Source organism: Drosophila hydei, unplaced genomic scaffold (assembly GCF_003285905.1).
Source record: "Drosophila hydei strain 15085-1641.00,03,60 unplaced genomic scaffold, DhydRS2 tig00008122-arrow-pilon, whole genome shotgun sequence".
Classification (NCBI taxonomy): Eukaryota; Metazoa; Arthropoda; class Insecta; order Diptera; family Drosophilidae; genus Drosophila; species Drosophila hydei.
This window is the reverse complement of record NW_022045833.1, coordinates 556,731-582,169: the sequence shown is the minus strand read 5'-3', so window position 1 is coordinate 582,169 and position 25,439 is coordinate 556,731. Positions and strand designations below refer to the sequence as shown.

Below are 25,439 nucleotides of genomic sequence, written 5' to 3'. Positions count from 1 at the left end.
TGGCAGCTGTTGTGTACACACCTTGTCTCCGATAAGAAACAGTTTTTGTGTTGTGTGATCTGAAATTTAAATAATTTTAAATTTAATACATTATATACACCATTTTATAGTAATTATATAGCGCGCGTAAACCTAACTGCATGATAAGTACAATAGCTGTGCACAAGCAACGCACGCTTACGTCACCATGGTAAATAAACAAAGAAGCCATAGCAAATCAGAGTCGAGCTGTAAATTGGAAAAGAAATGATGCTTAAACGTTTACAAGGCAAAAAATGGCAGATCAACTAAAATATTTTTATAGCATTATAATCCAACAGCTTAAATCGCCCATCAAAAATGTCTACTTTGATCTAATCTTTAATATCCTTCATAGAGCTACGAACATGAAGACTATCCAGAGGATCCATTCCCAAAAGATTTTGGCTATGGCGCCTATGATCAAGATGGTCTGGATCTGGAGCCCAATGCATCTAGCAACAGTGAGACAAAACCTCGTATTTTGTTGATGGGTCTGCGGAGATCGGGCAAAAGTTCCATACAGAAAGTCGTCTTCCATAAGATGTCACCGAATGAAACGGTCTTCCTTGAATCAACGAGTAAAATTGTTAAAGACGATATCAATAATTCCAGTTTTGTACAATTTCAAATATGGGATTTTCCGGGGCAAATTGATTTCATAAAGCCGCCATTCGATTCAGACATGATATTTCGTGGCTGTGGGGCCCTCGTGTTTGTGATTGATGCCAAGGATGATTACATCGAAGCGTTAAGAAAATTCAAGGACACGGTTATCGAAGCGTACAAAGTGAATCCTCATATCAAATTTGAAGTTTTCATACATAAGGTAAATCAGAAAATCTCTTATCAGCATATTTTGTTCCTGCACGTGTTGATTTTCTCATAGGTTGATGGCATCAGCGATGACTCGAAAATGGAATCACAACGTGATATACACCAACGCTCATCAGATGACCTCAGCGAAGCAGGTCTGGATCAAATACATCTAAGTTTTCACTTAACCTCGATCTACGATCATTCAATATTCGAGGCATTCTCGAAGGTGGTGCAAAAGCTAATACCACAGCTGCCCACGCTAGAGAATCTATTGAACATATTCATACCAGTAAGTTAAATTTGTAAGCGCTTATCGAAATAATGATAATAATATTATCGTTGATGCCCTACAGAATTCTGGCATAGAGAAGGCATTTCTCTTTGATGTTGTATCGAAAATTTATATTGCTACTGATTCTTCCCCTGTGGATATGCAAGCCTACGAGCTATGCTGTGACATGATTGATATGGTCATTGATCTGTCTAGTATCTACAGGTAGAGTATAATGTTTAAAGTATAAAATATAATGCGCCTCATCACCTCTTCCACAGCTCCGAGGAAACGGCCTTTGACAGCGGCAGTTCTAGTCTCATTAAACTGAATAACAATACGATACTCTATATGCGTGAGGTCAACAAGTTTTTGGCTCTGGTCTGCATTTTACGCGAGGAGAACTTTAACCGGCAGGGCGTCATTGACTATAATTTTATATGCTTTCGCGATGCCATCAGTGAGGTATTTGAACTGCGGCTAAAACGACAGAAACAATTGCAAAATCCCGATCATGACGATGATGAATTGGCCGATGACCACGGTATTACAATGGGTGGTCGTTTGAATCATGATAATGATCCAGCTACGGTATCCAGAGCGCCATAAATTACACAAATCATAATTCCAGTGACCTTTAAGTTCTGTGTGCTTGGCTTTTTGCATATTTTCCCCCTTTTTCATTATACGTGATAGCGCACACATACACACAGATAACAAAATACTGATATCAACACTGATTTGTCTTAAACACTTATTTTTTATCCAATTTTTATGTTATTCTCCTCTTTTATATATCTTTGCTCTGTTCTATATTGTTAATTCATATGTGTAGCCGCTTTGCTGCTCTTTAAAACGCCAGAAATGCCCAGCGTTTAGAAAAAAACTATAACTAATATGTATATTTTTAAATAAAAATTATATTAAATAAATGTTTGATATCATTTTTATTTCAATAAAATATTAAATTGGCGGTAATTTTTCAAATACAACATCGATATAGGAACCGATCGCAACTATTCGTACGATAGTTTTTATCACTTTCAAACACTTGTTTACAGATAGCAAACATCTATCGAAAATTTCCATTATTCCAACATAAACAAATTGTTATATTACATAATTAAAGTTTATTAACTAAAGCTGGAAAAAATACCAAATTATATGTATATATATTAAACATCTAGCCACTAATATCGATATAGTTCAGATAGAAATCAGAATTATAAATCGATAACTGTTATCGTTGCATCGATGTTTTCTAATATCACTGACATCTCTAGAACAAATACAACAGACTAGTCGACGGCGACACTCTTTGCATGTGTGAGTGTGCGAGCTGGTCATACAGTTGTGAAAAATGAGCTGCTAAGAGCAGTAGAATTAATAGTTAATGCGCCAGTAGTAGCCGAAATTGTTAATTTGTCTTCTACACATAAATCGTGCTAATTTAATTAAAAGTTGTTTTAGTGCATGTATGTGTTGGACGGACGATCAACGGGGTGGTGTAGTAAAAGATATAAAAACCAGTTAAAAACGGGTGAAAGAAAGAAATTTTATATGTGTGTGCGCAAGTGTGAGTGCCTGTGCCTATATGTGTGAAGAAAAGCAATAACAACAACACCAACAACAACCTGGTCTCGTATGTCCGCTTTCCTTGCTCATTACGGTGCTTTTCTGTGCCCAAAGTGCAGGCAAGTGCAGCCTGGAGTAATCACAAGCAGAATCGACGACAGGTGCGTACAAAAGGGTTTTCTACTTTCTGTCTACTCTGTTTGCTATGTATTGATTGTTCGAATGCTCGCAGATACAGCATCCCATCACAATAGATATTAATTCATTCAACCAAAAATTTTTTATGTATAAATAAAGTGAAAGGTGGTGGCACATCTTCAGCCTTTTGTCTGTCCCCTCCCATACAAATAACAAACAAACAACATGTAATTGTAAACTACTAATATTATACTAAAATATATATATATGTATATATAGATGCTAAAGCTCTATTGTTGATTAATTCAGTGAAAAGAAAAATGAGAGTGAAGAACCACTGCCAAAGCGTAGAGATGTGCGTGTGTGCGAAAGAGATACAAGTAAGCCACTTTCATGATAACAGATATAACAAATTGGCAATCGATAAATAACAAATTGTTGCAGTTGGTCTCGATTCACATGCAGCTGTGCAGCTGGGCGGAACCAGTGTATACATAATGCACTAAAGTAGATAAATAATTAACCGCAAATGTTCTCGTCTATTGTCAACCACACACTCACAAACACACTCACGCAGACTACAAAGCTTATGTCATAAAGGAAAATATATGCATTAATATTTGGATATATTTAAGATAATGTGCAAATAACGATTTTCCGTAACCAACCCCCAAATAACCAAAAGCACCATAGCAACATTGACAGTTATGTTTATGACCTCAGACATGTATTTCTTTTTTGTCTTTCCTTTTCGGCCATTTCCTACCTCAAATGATTTGAGTCATGCAATCTCAGACATTTGAGGTTATGTCCGATTTTAGCCGGGTAGTTTTCTTTTCAAGGGTTGCACTTATTGATTTTATTATTGAAGCAAAATTGTACAACCGAATATTGTTTAATAACAGCTTACACAAACATTAAAAATAATTTCGTTCGGCTAGAGGAGTTGGTATGGCCTGACCAAAAAGCGTTAAGTGTGTTAACGTTTTTTAATTTGTGTTGCCAACACGTGCCCCTTACAATTTTCGTTTTCTTTGCTCCAACAAATTCTCAACTTTGAGAGGGCGTGCCCCAAAGGCAATGAACACTCGACGCAGGTGGCACAAAGAAATCTCCAAAAAAAAAAGATACAAAAAAACCCATTTGTAGGCAAATTAAATTTCCAACAAACCGTGAAGTTGGTTAGTGGGTTTTGCTGTTTTGGCCAGAAGATATGATTTTTAGATGCATTCATTTTTGTTTTTCTTTTACGTCGCTTCGCCATTTAAAACTCTTTCTATCTCGCTCTCTTTCTCTCTCTCTCTATCTGCTGTTATCTGCCAGACGATTATTTGCCGTTAGTTGTAGTTGGCAGCAGGCGCTTTGTAAATTATTTTTTATCGATTGCTTTCACGCTTCCGCACTGAACAATTCAATCAGACCAACGGACAGACGGAACAATTGACTTTTTGCTACACTTTTTCTCTCATTCTCGTGTCTATTAAGTTCTTTCTCTTCTTTTATTTTATTTTTTTTTGCCAGCCATCATTCATTTACTGGCCATACTTTTTGTTGTTGCTGTTCTTGTTGGCTGCGCTGCTCGTTTGTTCCAAGCGGAAGCGACGTCATTTATGTAAATTGTTTGCGTGACATTGCTATAGAGAGTCCATATTATGAACCGGTATACGCACGCCCCTAGGCATTAAATGCAAACAATTGTTACCACCAGAACGAAAGCCAATTCAGCCTATCTCCCTCACCCTCGAACGCCATACTCTCTTTCTCTTTAATGGCGGCTGCGCTTTGTCAGCCATAAGCAGTCAATTTGCCATAAAACAGAAAAACAACAGTACAACTTAAATTTGCATATGGCACGCTGATAACTTAATGAACATCAAGAGCAATGAGATCTAATAGTTAAGAGTATCTTGAGTTATGTTAAATTTTTTAGTAAGAAATTAACAGCTGAGCAGCAAAAGGCAAAAATGTTCCTTGTTCTTTTGTAGATTATAATTGTATGATCTGTTAAGCTGCTGTAATGCTGAAGATTTTCTGCAAATGTTATTTCCTTTTATGACAGCTTTTAGCATTCATACAGCAGAGAAAATTTCCTCAATATTGAAATCGAGAGTTGTATGCTTTTTACAGTTAATGATCCCTTAATATTTAAGTCTCGTAAGGTTGACAATTCATAATTTATTCTTAAGCAGAAACATAAATAGTTGCTAAACAAACATTTTATTTAAACAATATTATTTTTATTATACAATATTATTTTATTAAACAATTTTTTTCTTATACAATATGACATTATTCAAAATCATTTATTTAACAAAAAGAAAATTAATTATAATATAATACTAAACAAAGGCATTTATTATTATTAACAAAAGAAAACTTAAATATATTAACTAACTAGACTACATTACACTGCACTGCACTGCACTTCACTAAACTGAAACTGACCCGGTCCAGGTCAGGTACGTGACTGATTAGACGCAGCAGCCGACGCGCCTTTTATAGCTGAAGAAAGGTCACTCAACATAGGAGCAGAGAGATTTAGAGAATTTTTTTTGAGCAGGTTTTTGCACTCAATTAGCAAGCATTGAGTGCATTGAGTGCATTGAGGAGTTAGATTATTTAATGTCTTAAAATGGCTGAATTGACTAAGAATCTATATATATATTATGTAGTACAGACACACATACATACATACATACCTATAATGTCGGTTACATATATTAGCACAAAAACAACATGCCCTTTAGATCAATTAACAATTTGTCAGATGTTGTCTATGCTGTCTATATATATTTTATGATCATCCACACAAATATATATTATAAATAAATATAATTATTGTTTACCCTTAGCTTTTGGCGTGTGATTCAGTTTTTTGACTAGACGGCCAAAACTGTGTGCCATATACGTGTGTCTTTATGTATTTTCTTGATATTATTTTGGTGCGTTGCTCCCCGAGCACATTTATTATTATTTATATATATTGTATAAATATGTTTTTTTTTTTCATATTTGTTTTCAGTTCATTTTATATCACGTTTTATTTCATTTTATTTTTTGTATGGCATTATTCATATTCGCTGACAGCAGAGTTGAGCAGAAACAAAAAAGACGGCAACAACGTGACTATAAGAGAAACGCATACTTAATTTGTAGTTTATCGTAGGCAAAGTGCATTGAACCGATATTTCAGTGCAGCTAAAGCACCCTGTATAGGCAGAGCTATAAAGGCTCATAATGTGGAGCACAAAAAGATGAATATATACACACAACTATATATATATAGTCATTTGTGTATGTGTTCGACTTGGGGGCAAGTTTTTGAAAACATTTAACCGTTTCACCTCGCTGAACTTTGCGCACGGAGCAGGTAATTTAAGCAAACAACAACAACACTTCAACAAGCTGCAAACCAATTTGAATCTATGGCGCGCCAGATGAAAGCATATTACTTTTTTTTCGTTGAGTTTGTTAAAGGGCAAAAAAAAACGAAACAAAATAAAACAGTTTTATTAGTTGCCGACACAGAAAAAAATGTGTGTTCCCACATTAACTGAGTTTCATAGTTCATTTTTATATATTCAAATTGCATTTAAATTATTTACTTGACTTTATGATCTTGAAAAAACTTTGGCAATATGAAAGATAATTAAATTTATTTAAAAAAAGTTTATAATTATTTAAAGATATTATGGAATTGGAAACACCGTCAGTCAACATTAAAAGACCTAAATATTTGGGGATCATTAACTGTAAAAAGCTTTAAAGTACCGATTTCAATATCAAGGAAGAGAATATTTCCTGCCACACTGTTAATGTTAGAAATGTTCTCGTTAAAAATATAATATACAAATAATTTTGTATTTTCACACTTGTAATATGTTATATGTATGTGTATCATATAGTAAATATATACTAAATATATTTGTATTGGAATTACTTTCTATTCTGTTCACATATACCTATCTACAACAGCTTGTAATTTCTTCTCTCTTTCTCTCTCTCTGTTACAAAACAACTATAACACCTATCACACTATTTTTGACACTCATGCAGGGTATTTAAATGGCGCACAGCTTCAACACTTCTCTTTCCTACCATGTTTCATACAGTTTATATATATTTACCTTCAAAGCTTATATGTATAAACGTTTGAGTAGCTACCCAACAATGCAGAGATCAATTTTCTGCTTGCCTGCAAGCAACTTAAATGATAAATCACTGTTAAATTAAATTTCACCGTTAACGGTTCCACAAATTCGTACCAAATATTGACCTAGTCAACGAAATCTGAATCACCTTAACGATGACATACTGTTTTTTTCATTGCTTTCAAAGTTCATTCGATCATTCAGAGCATTGAAAAGTTTGCAATAAAGCTTTTGCATGCACAAAGCTCAGCTGCAGAGCTTTTAAAGAGCGCAAGCTAAGAGCAGCTCGTCAAAGTATTTCTCTTTATTTAATTTCTGTTCGTCTGTTTGTTTTTTATTGTCGACATTGGCGGGGTTTTTGCTGCAGTAAAACAAAAACACATTTGTAAAGAAATACTTAACCTTATGCCCTGAAGGTTTTCAATTGTAAAATAAGAAAGTTGAGCCTGGTTCAAATGCATATTATATAGGTTATGCATATATATATATATATATATATATATATATATATAGTGTGTGTGTGTGCATACTATAAAGAATAACCTTTGTTAAGTGCTTAACAATTAAACCAAGCTAACAACAACAGCAACAACGACAATAAAATGCAATTATATGCAATCAGTTAACAGCTGCTGCTGCTGCGCTGCTTGTTGTAAAATGTCATTTGCCACGCCTATTTCAGCAGCAATTAATGCGCGTGTAAACAAATTCTTAATATTATTTAGTAAGAACAACAAAATAATATAAACAAAGACAATTTGCTTACGTGAAGTGTACTTTTTGTCGTCATCAAAACAGTTCTATGTTTTTTTATTTATTTTTTTTATTACTATTCGCTTTGAAATGTTTACATTATTTTAATACATATATATAAAATATATATGGCTTTAATTATGCAATAACTAAGCGCATTATAATAATTACAGTGAAAGCCCACTAGAGCGCACAGCTGAGCTGTTAATTGTTTATTGCGCTTGTTTAGAACATTTCTATAACGTTTATATTATATAATATTAAAAAATACACTTGTTTATTAATTAAATAAATTAATTAATTAATTTAAAATTTAAGATTTTAATATTATTGTCGTATATTATTTTTGTTAAACATATTTTATATTTTATAATTGATATGAATATATATAGCAAAAAACATTGGGCCAGTATAATTAAAACGTATTAAAATATATTAATTTTAATACAAATTTCTTTGCCCTTTTTCAACTTTCAAAAAGCTAAACAATTTATAAATTAATTTAAAAAAAATTCTTTTCAAACTTCTTTTGGTTTGAAGTCTGTATAAACTACAAATACATACAACTATATTATTGTGTTAGCCTTTAGATATGTATAAAACAAATGCATAAAACATTGAAGCAGTATACAGTATAAGACTTCAGGTATATAATGTCACATACATATGCTCAAAACACATTATCCGCCTATAGAACAAGCACTTAAAGGTCTTAGCTCGTAGCACACACTCCCAAAACATTAACCTATATATGAATATAGCACAAGTTTAAATATATGTCACTTTGACGCTATAGAATACCGTAGTTCTACAACTTTGTATGGTTATTGCGTATAAGACTTACCCCTTTGCCGGCGCATAGAAGTGTATAAATACCTTACGAATTCCAGATTAATGCTGATTGATAACAAATATTCACTTTGTACGTAACTTAATATTCTGTTAGATTAAGTAACCTTGAAGCGTTCTTTTTCTTGCTGCTCAGCCCCCCACTTGGAGTCTTTTTTTCTTTTGACGAAATTAGAGAATTAAAGGCAACCGCACTATTTGGTTTTATACTATATGAACTATATATACATATATATATGTAGACTATGCGATAAGACAAACAACATGCGAGCCAACTAAATTTCTCTATAGAGCATTCATTTCACATATATCTATGTATATATATATATTTATAGTTAATTTGTATAGTTTGTTATTTTTGTTTTGTTTTTGAAGCTCTTGAGAAATAAACAAAGTAAAACATTTGTACGAGTGCAAATTAATTAAGCGAAACAAAAACAAAACGAAAGCTGAATGAAAAAGTGTGACTATATATATATATATATATATATATATATATATTATAGCGAGAGAGTATTACGTATTATATACCCTATGACATTTTAGACGACGTCAAGAGCTTTTCAAACTGTTGATAATTAAAATGCAAAACCTTTTTAAATACAATTTAATCAAGTTTTTATTTAATGTCAAATATACGTATTTTTCGTCTGACAGTTTTTTTGTTTTATAATATATAATATAGTACTATATTCATGAGTCAGAATACTTAATAATGCTGCAAAATATTGGCATAGGCACACAAATGTAAATTGTCTGTTTTTTAAATATTTTATGAATGGGATAGGCATTACATAATTTCTTAACAACAAATGTAAACAGATATATAAAGATATATAATAAACTTGAGCTATATCTAATAGTTATTTAATTAAAATATATAATGTCGGATTTGAACTTTAATAACTTATTTTCCGTATTTATTCAAAGCCCTGGCCTTGATTTTTAAGTTGTTTCACGATTAAACATAAAACTTTCGGGGTTCAAATGGGTTCAAAATCAGAATACACTAAACTTTTTTAAATTCTCTATTTTTTGTGGCTTGGTGAGATTTGTATTTTTATTTAAATTTATATATTTTAAATATTTTTTGATAAATCATTAATAGTTTTTATACAATTATAATTATTTAAATAAATAATTATATATTTATAATAATTATTTAAATTAATAATAATTTTTGTTAAATACTTTGAATTATTTTTGCCAATGTTGTTTGCTTAAATTAGAATTAATTGCATTTTTATCTCGAAAACTAAGCAAATAACTTTCCCAATAGAATGCCTATTTGTAACATGAGTATTATGTACTCTATTACTGCACCTTATCTCTAGGGTATTGTGCAGTTGAAAAATTAGTCATTGCACAATGCAAATGCGAATGCACATATATCATTATCTAGTTGTTGTTGTTATTGTTGTTGTTCTCAGTGTACTTAACTGAAGCCCACGCGCGGTTCAAGTTGTTTACGTTCTGAGTTGTTGACGCCAGCTAAAGATACAAATACATCGACATAGATACAGATACAAAAACAGCAATAGCTACAGCTACAGATACATTTCAAGTAGAGCGACAGCTTCTTCTATGCCCACATTTATGCGAGTCGGGCCCACAAATTACAGCCAATCGGCGCCGCGTAAACATGCAACAACAAATGAATGATGAATACATATACATATGTTTATATATATATACTAGATATATACTTGTAGATATCTTTGTATCTCATAGAACCTGCCGCGTTGCCTATGCGGAAATGTTGTTGGCCCTTGTTGTTGCTGGTGTTGTTTCGCATTGTTGTTTGTTATTGTTTACCCGCCAATTGCAGCGCCAATTCGATATTAGAAATAAGCTCTGTTACACGTGTCGGCAGTCGTAGATCTCATGCGAATGGTTTTTTAGAAAGATTTTTTTCTAATATGAAAGTTAACTAAAAGTTTTTGATTGCCAATTACTTTTGCTCTGCATAAATCAATGATTAATTATAGAAAATAATAATATATAATATTATTTTACACGCTATTCACATCACTTAAAGTTACATGTAGATAGAAAGTTTGATTTATTTTTAAATATGATAATGTATATTTTTTTATAGATCTATTGATTAATAAACATGTATTAAATTTTACTTTAATAAAACTGGAACTTAAAAATACAAGTAAAACTGTTTTTTTTATTTATATACTGGAGTTCAGAGTTCAACTTTTTTATGATGTCCCCCAAAAAAACCTGTGATACAATTACCAAACAGAAATCATGATAAGAGAAGACCCCGCTATAAATTATAAATAGTTAAACAAAATAGCACCAACCGCCTTATCTTTAGATATGTTTTAAAGCACTCATATATACATATATATCAGATTAGTAAAATATATATATTTATAAATATACATTAAGTAATATATATATTAAATGTTTAGCAAATAATTATGTATTTTAAATGCTGTTAAATAATTTCGATAAGATTTAATTTCATTTAGTTTAGACACTGAAAATAAATGGTAAAAAAATGAAATTTAGAGTTCTTTCAACCGAAATTATGTTTATTCACGCCAATTGTCAGTTTCTATCCAAATGGAACCCTAATGCGTAGTATTTTTTGTTAGTTTTGTTGGCGTTAGTGTTTGTTTGTTAGTGTTAGTGTTGAAGGTACGAATAGCGCTATACACGCGCTCTATGCTTAACAAATTTGACCTTGATATGATATTTTTTCATTCGCCGGGTTATCTGTTATGCTCAGCTAGAAATAGCCGGTTGTGAAAAACACATACAGCTACAAGTATATGTGCCCCTCCATATAGATACATGTATATGCGGGGTATATATATATATATATATATATATATTGGTATAGCTATATTCATGTTTATATGTATTTCGCGCATGCTCGATTTAAGGGGCTCGTCTTGAGTTGCCTCTCGAGTTGTCTTTAAGTTTGCTCTCCACAAATATTTCATTTGACGCTTTAAATTATTTAAAATATACATATATATATATATATATATATATATATATATATATATATATATATATATATATATATATATATATATATATATATATATATATATACATATATATAAAACATGATATAATTTACTTTTGACAGCTCTCTAATTTATTTAAACAAAAAGTTTGGGAGTTTATCAAACATTTTTTTATTGAAATTCCTATACAAATATTATTGTATATTTAATTACTTGTTTCTTTGCGTATATCCTATGAAACCGGATGTTTCCAAATGCAAATTCTGCTAAGTTATGCTCGCCATAAAACTACAATATAAAAACATGATCAAGGTTAAAGCAAAGTTGAAAGCGAATGCGAAATCAGAAAAAAAGCACGAGAATATAACAAACTAGAAAGCTTAACATATAGACAAACTGAACTATTAAGATATATATAAAAGACTATAATGAAAAAATCTAGTCTAGAAACTGTCAACAAGCAATAATATAAAATATATAAGTAAATATATACATTCGTATAATATAAAAAAGAGGAAAACTTAACAAGAAATTGTCAACAATGAAAATATATGTATTAAAATGGGGAAATTATAAAGTCTAGACTAAAAAAAAGAACTGTAGTATATATACTATCCAAACTGCACGAAGTATTAAAATTCGATGATTAAATTCAATTATTTCAAGTTTATTTCCTTGTTTATTAACTAACGTTTAGTATCGCTTATAAATGAATACCTAAAATCTATAGATCTCTCAGTTGTTGGCTACAATTTCTGAGGAGATGATGTTTCTCTTGTATAGTTGTTGGTACTTCAAAGAAGTTGCTGATTTAATTGTAGACTCTATAAGATTTCTAAAAAAAATGGAGTAGAATCATAGTGGTACATCAAAATAATAATATTTTGAATATAGTATTTATAAATATAAATGTTTTTTTATAAGAAAATTCATATTTTCAACAGTCTCGCATATTTCTTATCAGCTGGTAACGCCAGAGCTCTGTTGCACATCTACTTAAATTGTGATGGGTAAATCGTACCAAAAGCCCTGTCATATCTAATACTCATTTGCACTTTGTTTAATCTTTCATGTGCTGTTAGGTTTTGATATTTGATTTCGATTTTAAAATTTGTTTTGCTTTAGTTTTTCCAAAATTTCTTCGTGCAATTGCCACACGTTAAGCAAGTGTAATAGAAATATCGAAAAGCAGCGAGTGTACACAGTAACGTAAGAATCATACGTGCGATAGCACGAGCTCAATTCGAAAGATTAGGCAGACGATAAGCAAAACAAAGCAAAAAAAAAACACATTTCTCTAAGATGGACTTTTTTATTTAAAGCTGGTTTTATTTCTGTTGCACGCAGCTGGTCACATCGACCAATTGAAGTTGCATCTCTAGCCAAAGAGCAGAGGGTGGAATGAGGCGAATTGAAGTTAATTCGCCCAGCTAAGCATACGTTATCTTCACCACGGCTCTCGTTCTCTCTCTCTCTCTCTCTCTATGTCTCTCTGTTTTTGCTGTCACTGCTCTCTTTGAGTGCACTTATCACGCGCTTGTCACACAAAATCTTATCAAATAAAAATAGTCAGCAGCAAAATTTTTGCCAGTTTTACAGAAAAAGAAAATTTCTTTATATTTCTTTCAATTTCATCGTGTTTATTTTTGCTGCGCGACGTGCTATCTTTGTTAATATTCATATTTTAATTGAATTTGTAGTGTTCAATTCAACAAAATCTGGGTAAGAAGAACCAGTTTAATTTAACAAGCACCTGAAAGAGCTATTTTTGTGGATCGTGTTTAACCTCACTAGCATTTTTTAGTTTTTTATATTTATAACATTATTAATGCATTTAAAATTTTGCACAATTTTAAAAATATGTATATACATATATATGTGTGTTAATCAGCCAATCGGTATAGCCCATTGTTAGTACTATTTCCATTAAAAATAACTTCTCTAATTTGATCCGCAGAACTTATGTTCGCACAGTAAAAACTTTGAACGTTGACTCATTTTCTTTTTACTCGATACTACGTCCATAAATTGTTGTGCTTAGATTAGATAAGTTTCTATACATGTTATGGTGTACGGGCTTTATACACATGTACATACAAACACACATACACATACATATATGGACACGGAACTAATAATCAAATAAAGCTAACCTTTATACTATCTATAATATCGAACAATTTAAAAAACAACACTGCCACAATTTCTTCTACGTACACAGATAAATATATATATATATATATATATAAATAGATTTATATATATATGTATATATATATATAAAGCGAACGATATCCTATCATAACATATATAGAGGAAAAGAGGATAATTATATATATTGTTACAAAGATGCCGCTCTTTGCCCGTAAATCGTCGAAAAGCTCCTCCGATCACAGCGATATCAGCCAGGATAGCAAAGGACGTAACAAATCCTACGATTCCAATACACAGAACAACAATAACAATCAACAGAATAATAACAATGATGTGGACAAGAAGCCGCCATTGATCTTCCATTGTCAATTGGCACATGGCAGTCCGACGGGCTTGATCACTGGGTTCGCTAGCGTCCGGGAGCTGTATAAAAAGATAGCCGAATGCTTTGATATATCCGAAGATGATATTTTATTCTGCACCCTGAATTCGCATAAGGTGGACATGACACGTCTGCTGGGCGGACAGATTGGTCTAGATGATTTTATATTTGCCCATCGCAAGGGCCGGGCCAAAGAGATTGAAATAATCAAGACGCAGGATGCTTTGGGTCTAACCATAACAGACAACGGTGCGGGCTATGCGTTCATCAAGCGCATCAAAGACGATTCCATTATCGATCGCATCGAGCACATTTCGGTGGGAGATCACATCGAGAAGCTGAACGGAGTGAATATGGTGGGCAAACGGCATTATGAGGTGGCACGCATGCTGAAGGACATTGGGACGGGCGAGACGTTTACGTTGCGCCTGGTCGAGCCGGTGCGCAGCGGTTTCCAGGGGATCGGGCCGCGTAGCCAATCGCGTGCATCCGGCTCGGCGCCTGGACTCAATGCCGGACGCAATTATGGCTCCGGCAAGGAAACGCTACGCTTCAAGGCCAACGGCAATGCACAGATTGAACCGAAATTCGATGAGGCCACCAAAGCGGGCGTCGAAGCCATCAATGGATTGCTGGAGTCCTTTATGGGCATCAACGATACAGAGCTGGCTTCGCAGATCTGGGAGCTGGGTGACAACAAATCGAATTCGATGGACTTTGCGGAGGCTATCGATAGTTCCGATTTGGAATCTTTTGGTTTTACCGATGATTTCATTATCGAACTTTGGGGTGCTATAACAGATGCGCGTCGTATAAGCAAATAGAAACTAAGCGGATCCTAAGTGATCATTCATAATTACAACAACAACAACAACAACAACAACAACAACAACATTTGCATTTTTGTTACAAATAATAAAACTAAATCAAAATCTAAAAAGAAAAATCTATAAGCAACTAGAAAGAAAAATCATTTTTCATCAGCTCTTTTTATTATTTCTCTTAATTGTTAGATCTTAGCATAAACATATCGATAAAAACATATATATATTTACTTATATATATGTATTACATACACTTGTATTTATTTGTATGCCCTGCATTTGCCAATTATTTTGTATTTGTTATAATTATCTATTATAAATATATATATTTATATGCATACAAATTGACAAAAAACGTAGCAAGTAACAAGAGAAAGAAGAAGAAAGCAAAAATATATTTTACATTTTTATATATTATATTATTTTGGTACAATTTGTTCAATGTACATAACTATGCATTTGTCTTTAGTTATTATTTATATCTATAAACAAATTTATAAAATAAAACTTAAATTATTTACAATTGATTTTAGTTTTTATTTAATCTTATATATTTTTGTGTAATTTTTAATTTACGGTAAGTTTTTAGTTTAGTGTTTCATTTCTCTCAGTGTAGCCATGTTTTATTTATCATTTGGCACTCGACAACAATTTGTAGACACATTTTGCAAAAAAGATTCCACCAAGACAACAAAACTATGACAAATTTTTCAGCATATATATTTCGAATTTTAATTTTTTTCTTTTTTTTTTGCAAGTATGAGAAGGCCGTGAGCACGTGCGTTTTCGACTCTTGGTCGAATTTTCTTGACGGCTGCCACTCAAACATATATACACACATACACCTATATGTATTTTAAATACGTACAGCCATTTCCTGTCGATCGGTTAGTTCAGAAAGCTTTGCGGAGCCTTTATTACGAATGCAACATCGGACGACGCGACGTCATCCCCATCAATCCACATTACACATACACAGCGACACACATACATATATACGTACATACTGCAATTGCAAAATGTACAACAGCAGCTGCTTAAGGCACAGCTGATAAGCACAGTTATTAAATTTATGGTTGTGTTTGAATAACTACAAGCACAAAGAGAGCAATGGCAAAAGAGAGCGAGCGGGAGAGAGAAAAAAAACAGTCCAGCAGCAAACAGCTGCTCAGCAACAAACCATAGCAACAACTTTTCTTGACAACAAGAACAATGTTTTACAAGATACACTTTCCGGTTTTACAGGTTTTTTTGCCTTCTCCTTCTTCAGTCAAACAAACATAGCGCAAAGCTCTTTTTCTCTTAAGCATTGCGCGCAACGTGTACGCCGCTCTCCCACACGCACTCATACATAGACAGTTGCTTAATTTAATTAGCTTTGGCAGACTGCTGTTCGACTAAAAAGAGACGTTGCTGTAGCTTGAACGTTCAGTTGTGCAAGCGCTGTCGTCGAAGCAACAGGCAAGACGGAAAGACTTAAAACGTTCAACACAAAGAACCTGAAAAAACTTGTTAAAAATTTTGTTCATAAATTGTGCCAGCTTTAAAAAAACAACAACAAATAAACATTAACTATAGCAAATTATTTCAAGTTCTGCTGTAGCAGAAATAGAGTAAGGCCCAACCTGGTCTTGCTAGTTTTTCGTGGAAATCCAAAAAATAATTAAATAAAACAAAAAATACCAAGGAAACCACAAAAGCGAAATAAATAGATTTTCAAAGAAGAAGAGCCAAAAGAAGACAAAAAAAGCAACGAAGGTAGCGGACACATAAAATTTCCATTATACTAGAAACGTGTGCAATTCAATGTGATTTTTCTTGGCACACAAAATTGTTCGACTTTGTTCCTGTTCTTGTTTTTAAACAGGGTGTGTGAGTGTATGTGGATATGTGTATGTGTATGTCTTGGACTTTGGTCGTGACTCAACACAATTCACTAAGCAGCATTGCCACTAATAAATAAACACAAACATTAAAAATTTGTTTAATACACGTCAATTGGTTGGCCCGCTGCGCTGCTTACGACAAATTAGCTTTGCTTATTTGAATAGCGTCTGGTTCGTTAACAGTTGTTGCTGCTGCTGCTGCGAGTAATTGCATTGTTATAAATCCCGTTCGCACTCTCTCCGTCTCTTTTCATTTGCAAGTTTTTATGCGTTTTGTTTTGCTTGTGTCTTTTCGCACGTTGCGTTGCGTTGCGTTGCGTTTTGTTTTGTTTGCAGGTGAAAGTAACGACGCCGACGTCGCGTGATAGGTGGCGTGTTGTCTGCGTTACCATTGGGCTGAACCAAATTGAACTTATTTAAACAAACCCGATCAGATCTAGTTGTCATTATTCAAAAGAAAGCGTTTATCAAAACTCTTATCAACTACAAGACGAACATGTCTAAGTGCTACAATAAGAGTATCGTCCATAACATTTTTGACCATTTCCTTTGCGATAGCAAAAACAATAAACGTTCAATGATAAAAATAAAAAAGATCTAGCTAAAAACTGGCTGACAACAATTGTACATTGACCTCAACAGTAGACGGGCAAATTCTAAACAAGTGTTTTTTTTTTTGTATTATTAAATTATTGAATGCCAAAGACTTTGTGTGTATGCGTTACTATTTCTAGAGCAGTTAAACCCGATTTGCCTACACATACTTATATACTGAGAAACGCACAACTTAATCAACATGTCACTGGGCTGATAAACACAATAATTTACTTTTTATATATTTACAAATCTATAAATGTGCTTATGCATGTGTGTATGTGTGTGTTTGTTTTAAATGCCGCCTTGTGAAATCGCGTGATGTTTTCCAGTGGCATGTGAAATGAGTAAGCGCTTGTGTATGTGTGTCTCTCGACGATATGATTGTTTTATTACACACAAACATAAAATCGGTAAAACACGCCACTAAAACGGTTAACTATCACACCATCTTCTTTTATCGATAACAATTGCATAGATATGCATGCATACACGCACTAACACATATATGAAAGCTCTGTTGCCAAAGCCGCAACAATTACAGTTACACCTTACGTATTGCGTCGGCGGGCTTTGTCTCAAATGTTTATTTTTAAATTAAATATAATATGGCTATATCTACGTAACTTTAAAAACTCGCTGTTAACATAATATCAAATATTACACAATACGCAAAATGTACTCAATATGGTCAGGCAAATATATTATATCCCAAAGCGAATTTAAGCAAATTCGCCTTCCATTTCAGTTATCTCAATAATTCGCTATTCATATTTGTTTTGCTTGCATTCGCAATACATTAACCTTGACTTTCAGAGCAAAGCAGAAGGAAGACATTCGCAAATTGAAAACAGTTAGCAACAGCGACAGCAACAAAATAAAAATATTAGCATTTTGAGCCAATTTCTTGTTTCTTTCATCTTTTGCATTTATTGCACTTGTGGTTGCATTTAAAATGCCACAAAAGACTTTGATATATGTCGCAAGGGTTTATTTATAAGCATAGCGGAAAGAAATCCATATAATATTTAAATAAATCAATGTATGACTTACAGCTGTGTTTTTTCTGTCATTTACAGTTGCCCGAAGATTGATTCAACAGCAGAGCGAACGGATCGCCAACAACAAGTGCAATAAAATGTATTATTATTAAGTACGCTAACACATACAATTCAAGCCGGAAGAATCACGCACAAAAACTAAGAGCGAAAACGAATTAAATTGAATCGAATCTAAAGCGATATCGATACAGATACAAGTGTGCATATCGATTATTAAAGTTCAAGCAAAATGAACAGTTTGGTGCGTGTTTTTAGCAATTTGCAAGACTTTTACAATGACATCAATGCAGCAACACTGACTGGAGCCATCGATGTGATCGCTGTGGAGCAGCCCGATGGCGAATTTCTATGTTCGCCCTTCCACGTGCGCTTTGGCAAGCTGGGTGTGCTGCGCAGTCGCGAGAAGGTGGTAAGTAGCAGGGAAAAGAGTCGGTACTGGAAGGATTTTCTATTAATATTGCATTTGTTTTTTGTTTTTGTTAAGGTGGACATTGAAATCAATGGCGTGCCCGTTGACATACAAATGAAATTGGGTGATTCGGGTGAGGCGTTCTTTGTGGAGGAATGCCTGGAGGATGATGATGATGAGTTACCCGCCAATTTAGCCACTTCACCCATACCAAAGAGTTTTCTACAATCTCTGAACAACAAGAGCATAGACATACTCGAGGATATGCGCACAGTTGACAAGTAGGTGACACGTAGATTCCATTGCCAAATTGCAGCTAGCTACATTAAAAGATCATTATCATTAATATAGAAGCGCTAGCGATGATTTGCAAATACCGTTGCCAATACCGCGTCGTAACTCAATTGATCTCTCCAAGGAGGAGCCAAAGGAAATTGCTGTAGAGGGCAGTAACAAATTCGAGAATCAGGCCTCCGACTATACACACCGCAGGTAGACATAGCTTTGATAGAAATCTTGATCTCAATCTCGAAGACGATATCCTTATTATTTTGTTTTACTATATCTACAGGCACACGGACAACACGCTGGAGCGACGCAAATTGAGTGAATCGCTCAAGGAGTATACCACACGAAAGATGCGTGAAGAATGGGCAGAGCACGAGGAGCTATTCCAAGAGAAAAAGCAGCCCGAAAAGCTAGAGAAAATGCCGGATACAAAAGCGGAATTGGAAGCGAGAACAAATGTGGAATCACAACCAGAATCCATTGTGAAACCACAAGCTTCATCACAACCCGAAGAAAAGCTAGCTCAAACGCCTCCATCAGCCAAACCGGAAGTTTTGATAACGACACCAACAAGCACAATTGCGGAGGCAGCAACAACTATCTCCAACGACACCAACAAGGACGATGCCAAAAACAAGACAAAGAAGCGACGCAAGAAGTCGCAAATGAAGAAGAAGAACTCACAGCGCAAAACATCATCGAGCAGCTCTGCGGGCAGCGCCGCTGGCGGCGATATGGCCAACGCAGATGCCAACTCCATCAACTCGATGCTGGCCAGCAACATCGATGAGACCGACGTGGTGGCGTTAAAATCTGTTTCTAAGACGACCACCAATTCCTCCTCCAATGATGAGCAGGCATCGGCCGCACTCCTAACCGCACACACGGGCAATGATAGTCCATTGAGTGAACTCAACCATGCTGCCACGCCCACGAGTTCGATGCGTCATGATCTGGACATACATTTCTTCAGCGACACAGAGATAACCACACCAACGGGTATTGGCGCTGTTGGAGCTGGCAGAAATGCGGGCCGACCATCGACGCCCATACAAAGTGACAGTGAATTGGAGACAACAATGCGGGATAAACGTCATGTTGGGGACGATGAGAATAGCGCGTTATGGAAATGGGGTGAATTACCCACTCCGGAGCAGACCAAGGGAACGGTTAGTGCTGCGGATGCACAGCAAAACGAGCGGCATTGGATGATAAGCAATATGTTTAGCTTTATGCGGCGGGCGAATCGTTTGCGCAAGGAGGGTGCCACAGAGGCGGGCGACATCTATCTATCCGATCTAGAAGTGGGCAGCATGGATCCAGAGATGGCGGCTCTTTACTTTCCCAGCCCCAAACCCAAGGAGACGGATCGCGAGAGTGGCAATGGTACTAGTCTGCCCCATTCACCAAGTTCCCTGGAGGAGAATCATAAGAGCTTGGATTCGGACTTCGATGAGACCAACAACAAACAGCACGCACCACATGGCAAGAAGTGCGTAGCTGCTAGGCGAATGCTATTGCAACGCGACTATCAAGAATTTATGTCTTATCCACTGAATTTATATTTGAATAGATATTTGGACTTCGTGGCCATGTCCATGTGCGGCATGCAGGAGAATGGTGCACCGCCCAAGGATGACGATTTCGATAGACAGCTGGTCAGCTATGCAGATGTAAGTTTTTAACCTTGCAAACCGTTTCAGCCTGAACCGTTAACAAACCTATCGATTGGCTGCATGAAAGCGAGTATTGATATATTTCATATCGGCGATAAAATGTACTTGAATATTTTGTCTGGTCTATAGATGATCGCATCTTTGATAAGTTTTATATCAGCCTACTACAGATAATTATCGCTACCAATCGATAGGCTGGTAAATAGTTATCTGTGCAATTGTCTGCACTTCAACCCACAACATTGCGTTACACAGCACTGCACGCTGCACAAATTAACAAAAAGAAAACAATACAAATACAAATACAAATGCATTTATACTCATGCTTGCCTGCCGACCCGCTGTTTCCCTACTATAGGTGTGCAAAAATCCAAATATGTTCGCATCACAAAATCTAGTTGTACGTCTGAATGGCAAATACTATACCTGGACGGCTGCATGTCCCATTGTCATGACAATGATAACATTCCAGAAGCAACTAACCGATGTAAGTGTTGTCTAATGCCCGAATAGAATAGCTTACCTGTATTACCTGTACCTTGAAATCTTCTAATGCTTCTGTTGTTTACTTTCAGGATGCCATAGAGCAGCTTATTTCGCCATCTACCCAAGCTGCGGATGATGACAAGCCGGAAGCGTCGCACCAAACGGAACATCCTGGTCAAACCAAGCGTTCGTGGTGGAACTGGCGTAGATCTCAAGATGCGGCGCCTAATCAGGCGAAGATTCATAAGAATGGTCCAATGTCTAAGGATGAGAAGGGTAACGTTCTTTAGCAATAACTCTACAAATTGATTTTAAGCCAAATTTAATCTATTTTAGATGGCGATCAGGCCGCTGTTAGCACACAAACATCGCGCCCCAATTCTCCAGATTTGAGCGATCCAACGCTTAGCAAGAGCGATTCGCTAGTAAATGCCGAGAATACTTCCACACAGGTGGATAATCTGGAGGAACTTACCATGGGCTCCAGTAAGAGCGATGAGTCTAAGGAGCGCTATAAGAAAACGTTGCGCCTCAGCTCGTCGGCCATTGTGAGTGCCTTTTGAAGCTATTCCTAAAATTCTCATAATCCTATCTTCTCTTCCTCCCGTTCTTCAGAAAAAACTCAACCTTAAGGATGGCATGAACGAAATCGAGTTCAGTGTAACGACCGCTTATCAGGGCACCACGCGTTGCAAGTGCTATTTGTTCCGCTGGAAGCATAATGATAAGGTTGTCATATCGGACATAGATGGCACGATTACCAAATCAGATGTATTGGGTCATATATTGCCCATGGTTGGCAAAGATTGGGCGCAATTGGGCGTTGCTCAGCTATTCTCGAAAATTGAACAGAATGGTTATAAGTTGCTCTATCTATCGGCACGCGCCATTGGCCAGTCACGCGTGACGCGCGAGTATTTGAGATCGATCAGACAAGGGAATGTTATGCTGCCCGATGGTCCATTGCTCTTGAATCCCACTTCATTGATATCCGCCTTTCATCGGGAAGTCATTGAAAAGAAGCCGGAACAATTTAAGATCGCTTGTCTCTCGGATATACGGGATCTATTTCCGAAAAAGGATCCCTTCTATGCAGGTTACGGCAATCGTATTAATGTGAGTCGCACTTTATTGTTGGATCATTCTAAATACTAATTAGTAAAAAATGTTCTGTTATGCAGGATGTATGGGCCTATCGAGCTGTTGGCATACCCATTATGCGTATATTCACGATCAACACGAAGGGCGAGCTGAAACACGAATTGACCCAAACATTCCAGTCATCGTAAGTGCCAGATATCATATCATATATGTAGCTGTAAATGGTTATGGTCCAATCATTAATACATTTGTTAACCGTTGGCTCAGAGAAAAGCTTAAACCAGCTAAGTGCCGAAAAGATCATTCTATTTACTCATGATAGAAAAGCTCGCTGTTAGATTTCATGTGCTTTCAAACGTTGGTTTTTAGGGAGCTATAAATCATACGAATTCCCTTAATTGATTAACCTCATAAAGCAAAGCTAGGTGTCTAGTTCATAAGTAATACTATATATCGTACAATATATGTATATGTGTGTGTAGGAACTTCATTTAATGTACTACCAAAAAATTCACACAATCAGTCGCAAATCAATCAAGAGCGTTGAGAGTACAAACAAATTCTACTCAAGCATTTCGATTGTCAAATTTATAGTGGCTACATCAATCAGTCGCTCGAGGTCGATGAATACTTTCCCCTGTTGATGCAACACGATGAATACGAATATCGCACCGATACTTTCGAAGATGAGGATTTGCCTGATGAGATACAATTCAGCACCGATAATTCCGATATAGACGACGATAGTGATGATATCGATAATGATGATGATGATGACGACGAGATTAACGTTGACAATGATGATGATGATCAGGATATGAGCCTCATTATGGCCGGCCGACATGGTGCCAAAAATGAAATATTATTAGCTTCGCCACCAAAATGGCTAAACTAACTTAACCTATGACTAAGTCAAAAATATGGGAATTATCCTAAATTGTGATATTCAAATATTTGTAGCCATTAAGTTTATAGTATTAGTTTATAGACGGGAGCACACCTTTGATAGCTGCAACTCCCAATTTATTAATAGCCATAAGTTAAAGAATTATGAACAACCCACACGAAGTATGCCTAGTCTTAAAAGCTGGCGAACAATCAGATTTAGATCATAAGCCTTTTAGTTTAAATTGTTTTCTTTTTTGCTATTAAGTTTTATACACAAATAAAATGTGTGCATACTCTTTGGCTGTTTATCATTGAGACTTTTTTCATTATTGCAAAGCACGTGGCATGAGTTTGAGGTTAGGTTAGGTTGCGGCACAACTTTGAGGTTAGGTTGCAGCAAATTTTTGAGGTTAATTTGCGCTAAATCGAATTTCTGTTGCATACGCTTGGGCGCTGAGCCAATGGCAAACATACAATAATATTGCATAGTTTACGTCGATAATTTACTTAACTTTATTAACATTGATTGCTCTCCTATAGGTACTGCAGCATGACGTACATTGTGGATCAACTGTTTCCGCCCGTGAAGCATGATGAAGTTGACATCGAGTTCTCCAACTTTAACTATTGGCGCGATCCCATACCGGATCTGCCCGAGCTGGACACGGAGCTGGTGGCGCCAAATAAATTAGATATAGCCACACTGAGACCCATTCCAGAGAAATGAATAATTCATAACAAAAACATACATTATCTAAACATATATTTAAACAATATTCCCATTAATAATATAGTCAAAAGCTTTCTATCGAGTTATATATTTCATAAAAAGAATGGAAATGTTCGTTTCGCACACTAAATTTATTTTTTCAAAAAAAAAAAAGAAATTTAAAAAAAATATTAAATTTATTAATTGAAATTTCTAAATACATTATGCGTATGTATACTTTATGATTAAATTAAATTTAATTATATATTAAGTTTTTTGTCAACAACCAGAGAAAGTGATTTAGCCTATTTTTGCATTAAACAAAGTAATATTTAGTTAATTTTGATTTGTTTTCAAATTTGAGCTGAATTTATTTATTTTAGATTTTTTTTTAATGTTTATAGATATTAAAAATCAATTGTAAACTGAAATTCCCGAGCTACTATATTGAAATCTTGTGATTTATGATTTAAAAAATATTCTTTTGTATTTCGCTTACATTTATAATTTAATATAATTTCTTTTGTGATGATCAGCTAATGATAAACTAACTATGCTTATAATTAAGTTCTTGCGCTGCTGGGCCTAAATCATTGCTTAAAAGAAGTATGATAATTAACTCTGCTTAGCCTGAAAACAAAAACAAATATATACATTTAAAAAAAATAAATATTTCAAATGTTTAAATAAAAAAAATATTTTAAACGAACTTTATACATATTGACATTAAGTGAACTTCCTTAAACCATCTCTTGGGATTAGGTTGCACTGCAAAGTCAACTAAAACTTGCCTTAACTAGAGCTGCCTTTAGTTCACAAGGCGTTCCGAACTCTCGACTGTTCCAAAATGAGGTTCACTTCTAGTTCATTGACGATTTGATTTAAAATTCTACAGTTCCAGGCACAATAAAGACAGCTGAAATCGGAATGATGATTCCAACCAAGTTTATGTACTCTGATTCGTGTTCAGAGCTTGCCTTGACGCGGTTCTTATTACAGTTCATAGCCAAAGGAAAACCTGCTCGAACCGGTTCGCTGTAAATTTTGAATACGAGATGAGCTGTATAATTCGTAAACAGAAAAATCAGGCGACACTCAAACTGGGCAAACAAAAAAAATAAAACATAAACTCAAGTTGCAGTGGAAATTTTTCAAATGTTCATAGACACAATTGTTGACGTTGTTGTTGTTGTTGTTGTAGCCATTGTGTCGTCTAGCATGCATACATAAACATGAGAACATTCGAGTAGAAAATCTGCGATTATGAACAAACCACAGCCCCAGCCGCACCGAACAATCAAATCAACGTTGAGGGAGGCGTGGGCCAGCGAAGGGGTCGTTGCTGGGCTGGGGGTAGTTTTGGGGGGAGGGTGATGCGCTAGCATCTCTCAGCACAGACATGAGGGCAAGTATT

General features: G+C 35.0%; 3 protein-coding genes across 8 annotated transcripts; all 3 read left to right on the top strand.

The window, feature by feature from the left end:
- Positions 1 to 7: 7 nt before the first annotated feature.
- Positions 8 to 1,994, top strand: LOC111600676 (ras-related GTP-binding protein C). Its single transcript, XM_023316927.1, has 5 exons — positions 8 to 190; positions 377 to 847; positions 908 to 1,126; positions 1,191 to 1,333; positions 1,390 to 1,994. Exons 1-5 carry the CDS (start codon positions 188 to 190, stop codon positions 1,715 to 1,717), a joined length of 1,164 nt encoding a protein of 387 aa, XP_023172695.1. The 5' UTR covers positions 8 to 187; the 3' UTR covers positions 1,718 to 1,994.
- Positions 1,995 to 2,407: 413 nt separating this feature from the next.
- Positions 2,408 to 24,166, top strand: LOC111600780 (phosphatidate phosphatase LPIN3). 5 transcript variants are annotated; one of them, XM_023317059.2, is made up of 12 exons: positions 2,408 to 2,844; positions 18,487 to 18,877; positions 18,953 to 19,158; positions 19,229 to 19,369; positions 19,449 to 20,657; positions 20,739 to 20,838; positions 21,200 to 21,328; positions 21,417 to 21,603; positions 21,664 to 21,875; positions 21,943 to 22,443; positions 22,509 to 22,612; positions 23,023 to 23,546. In XM_023317059.2, the coding sequence occupies exons 2-12, from the start codon at positions 18,698 to 18,700 to the stop codon at positions 23,321 to 23,323; spliced, it is 3,270 nt and encodes a 1,089-aa protein (XP_023172827.2). In that variant the 5' UTR covers positions 2,408 to 2,844; positions 18,487 to 18,697; the 3' UTR covers positions 23,324 to 23,546. The 5 variants fall into 5 exon arrangements, with proteins under 5 accessions (XP_023172827.2, XP_023172830.2, XP_023172832.2 ...); XM_023317060.2 differs by lacking the exon at positions 2,408 to 2,844 and adding an exon at positions 16,370 to 16,685; XM_023317062.2 differs by lacking the exon at positions 21,200 to 21,328.
- LOC115483391 (PDZ domain-containing protein GIPC3) lies at positions 12,623 to 15,015 on the top strand. Of its 2 annotated transcripts, none has more exons than XM_030225166.1 (2): positions 12,623 to 12,776; positions 13,882 to 15,015. In XM_030225166.1, the coding sequence occupies exon 2, from the start codon at positions 13,917 to 13,919 to the stop codon at positions 14,925 to 14,927; it is 1,011 nt and encodes a 336-aa protein (XP_030081026.1). In that variant the 5' UTR covers positions 12,623 to 12,776; positions 13,882 to 13,916; the 3' UTR covers positions 14,928 to 15,015. The 2 variants fall into 2 exon arrangements, with proteins under 2 accessions (XP_030081026.1, XP_030081027.1); XM_030225167.1 differs by having other exon boundaries at positions 13,853 to 15,015.
- Positions 24,167 to 25,439: the final 1,273 nt, after the last annotated feature.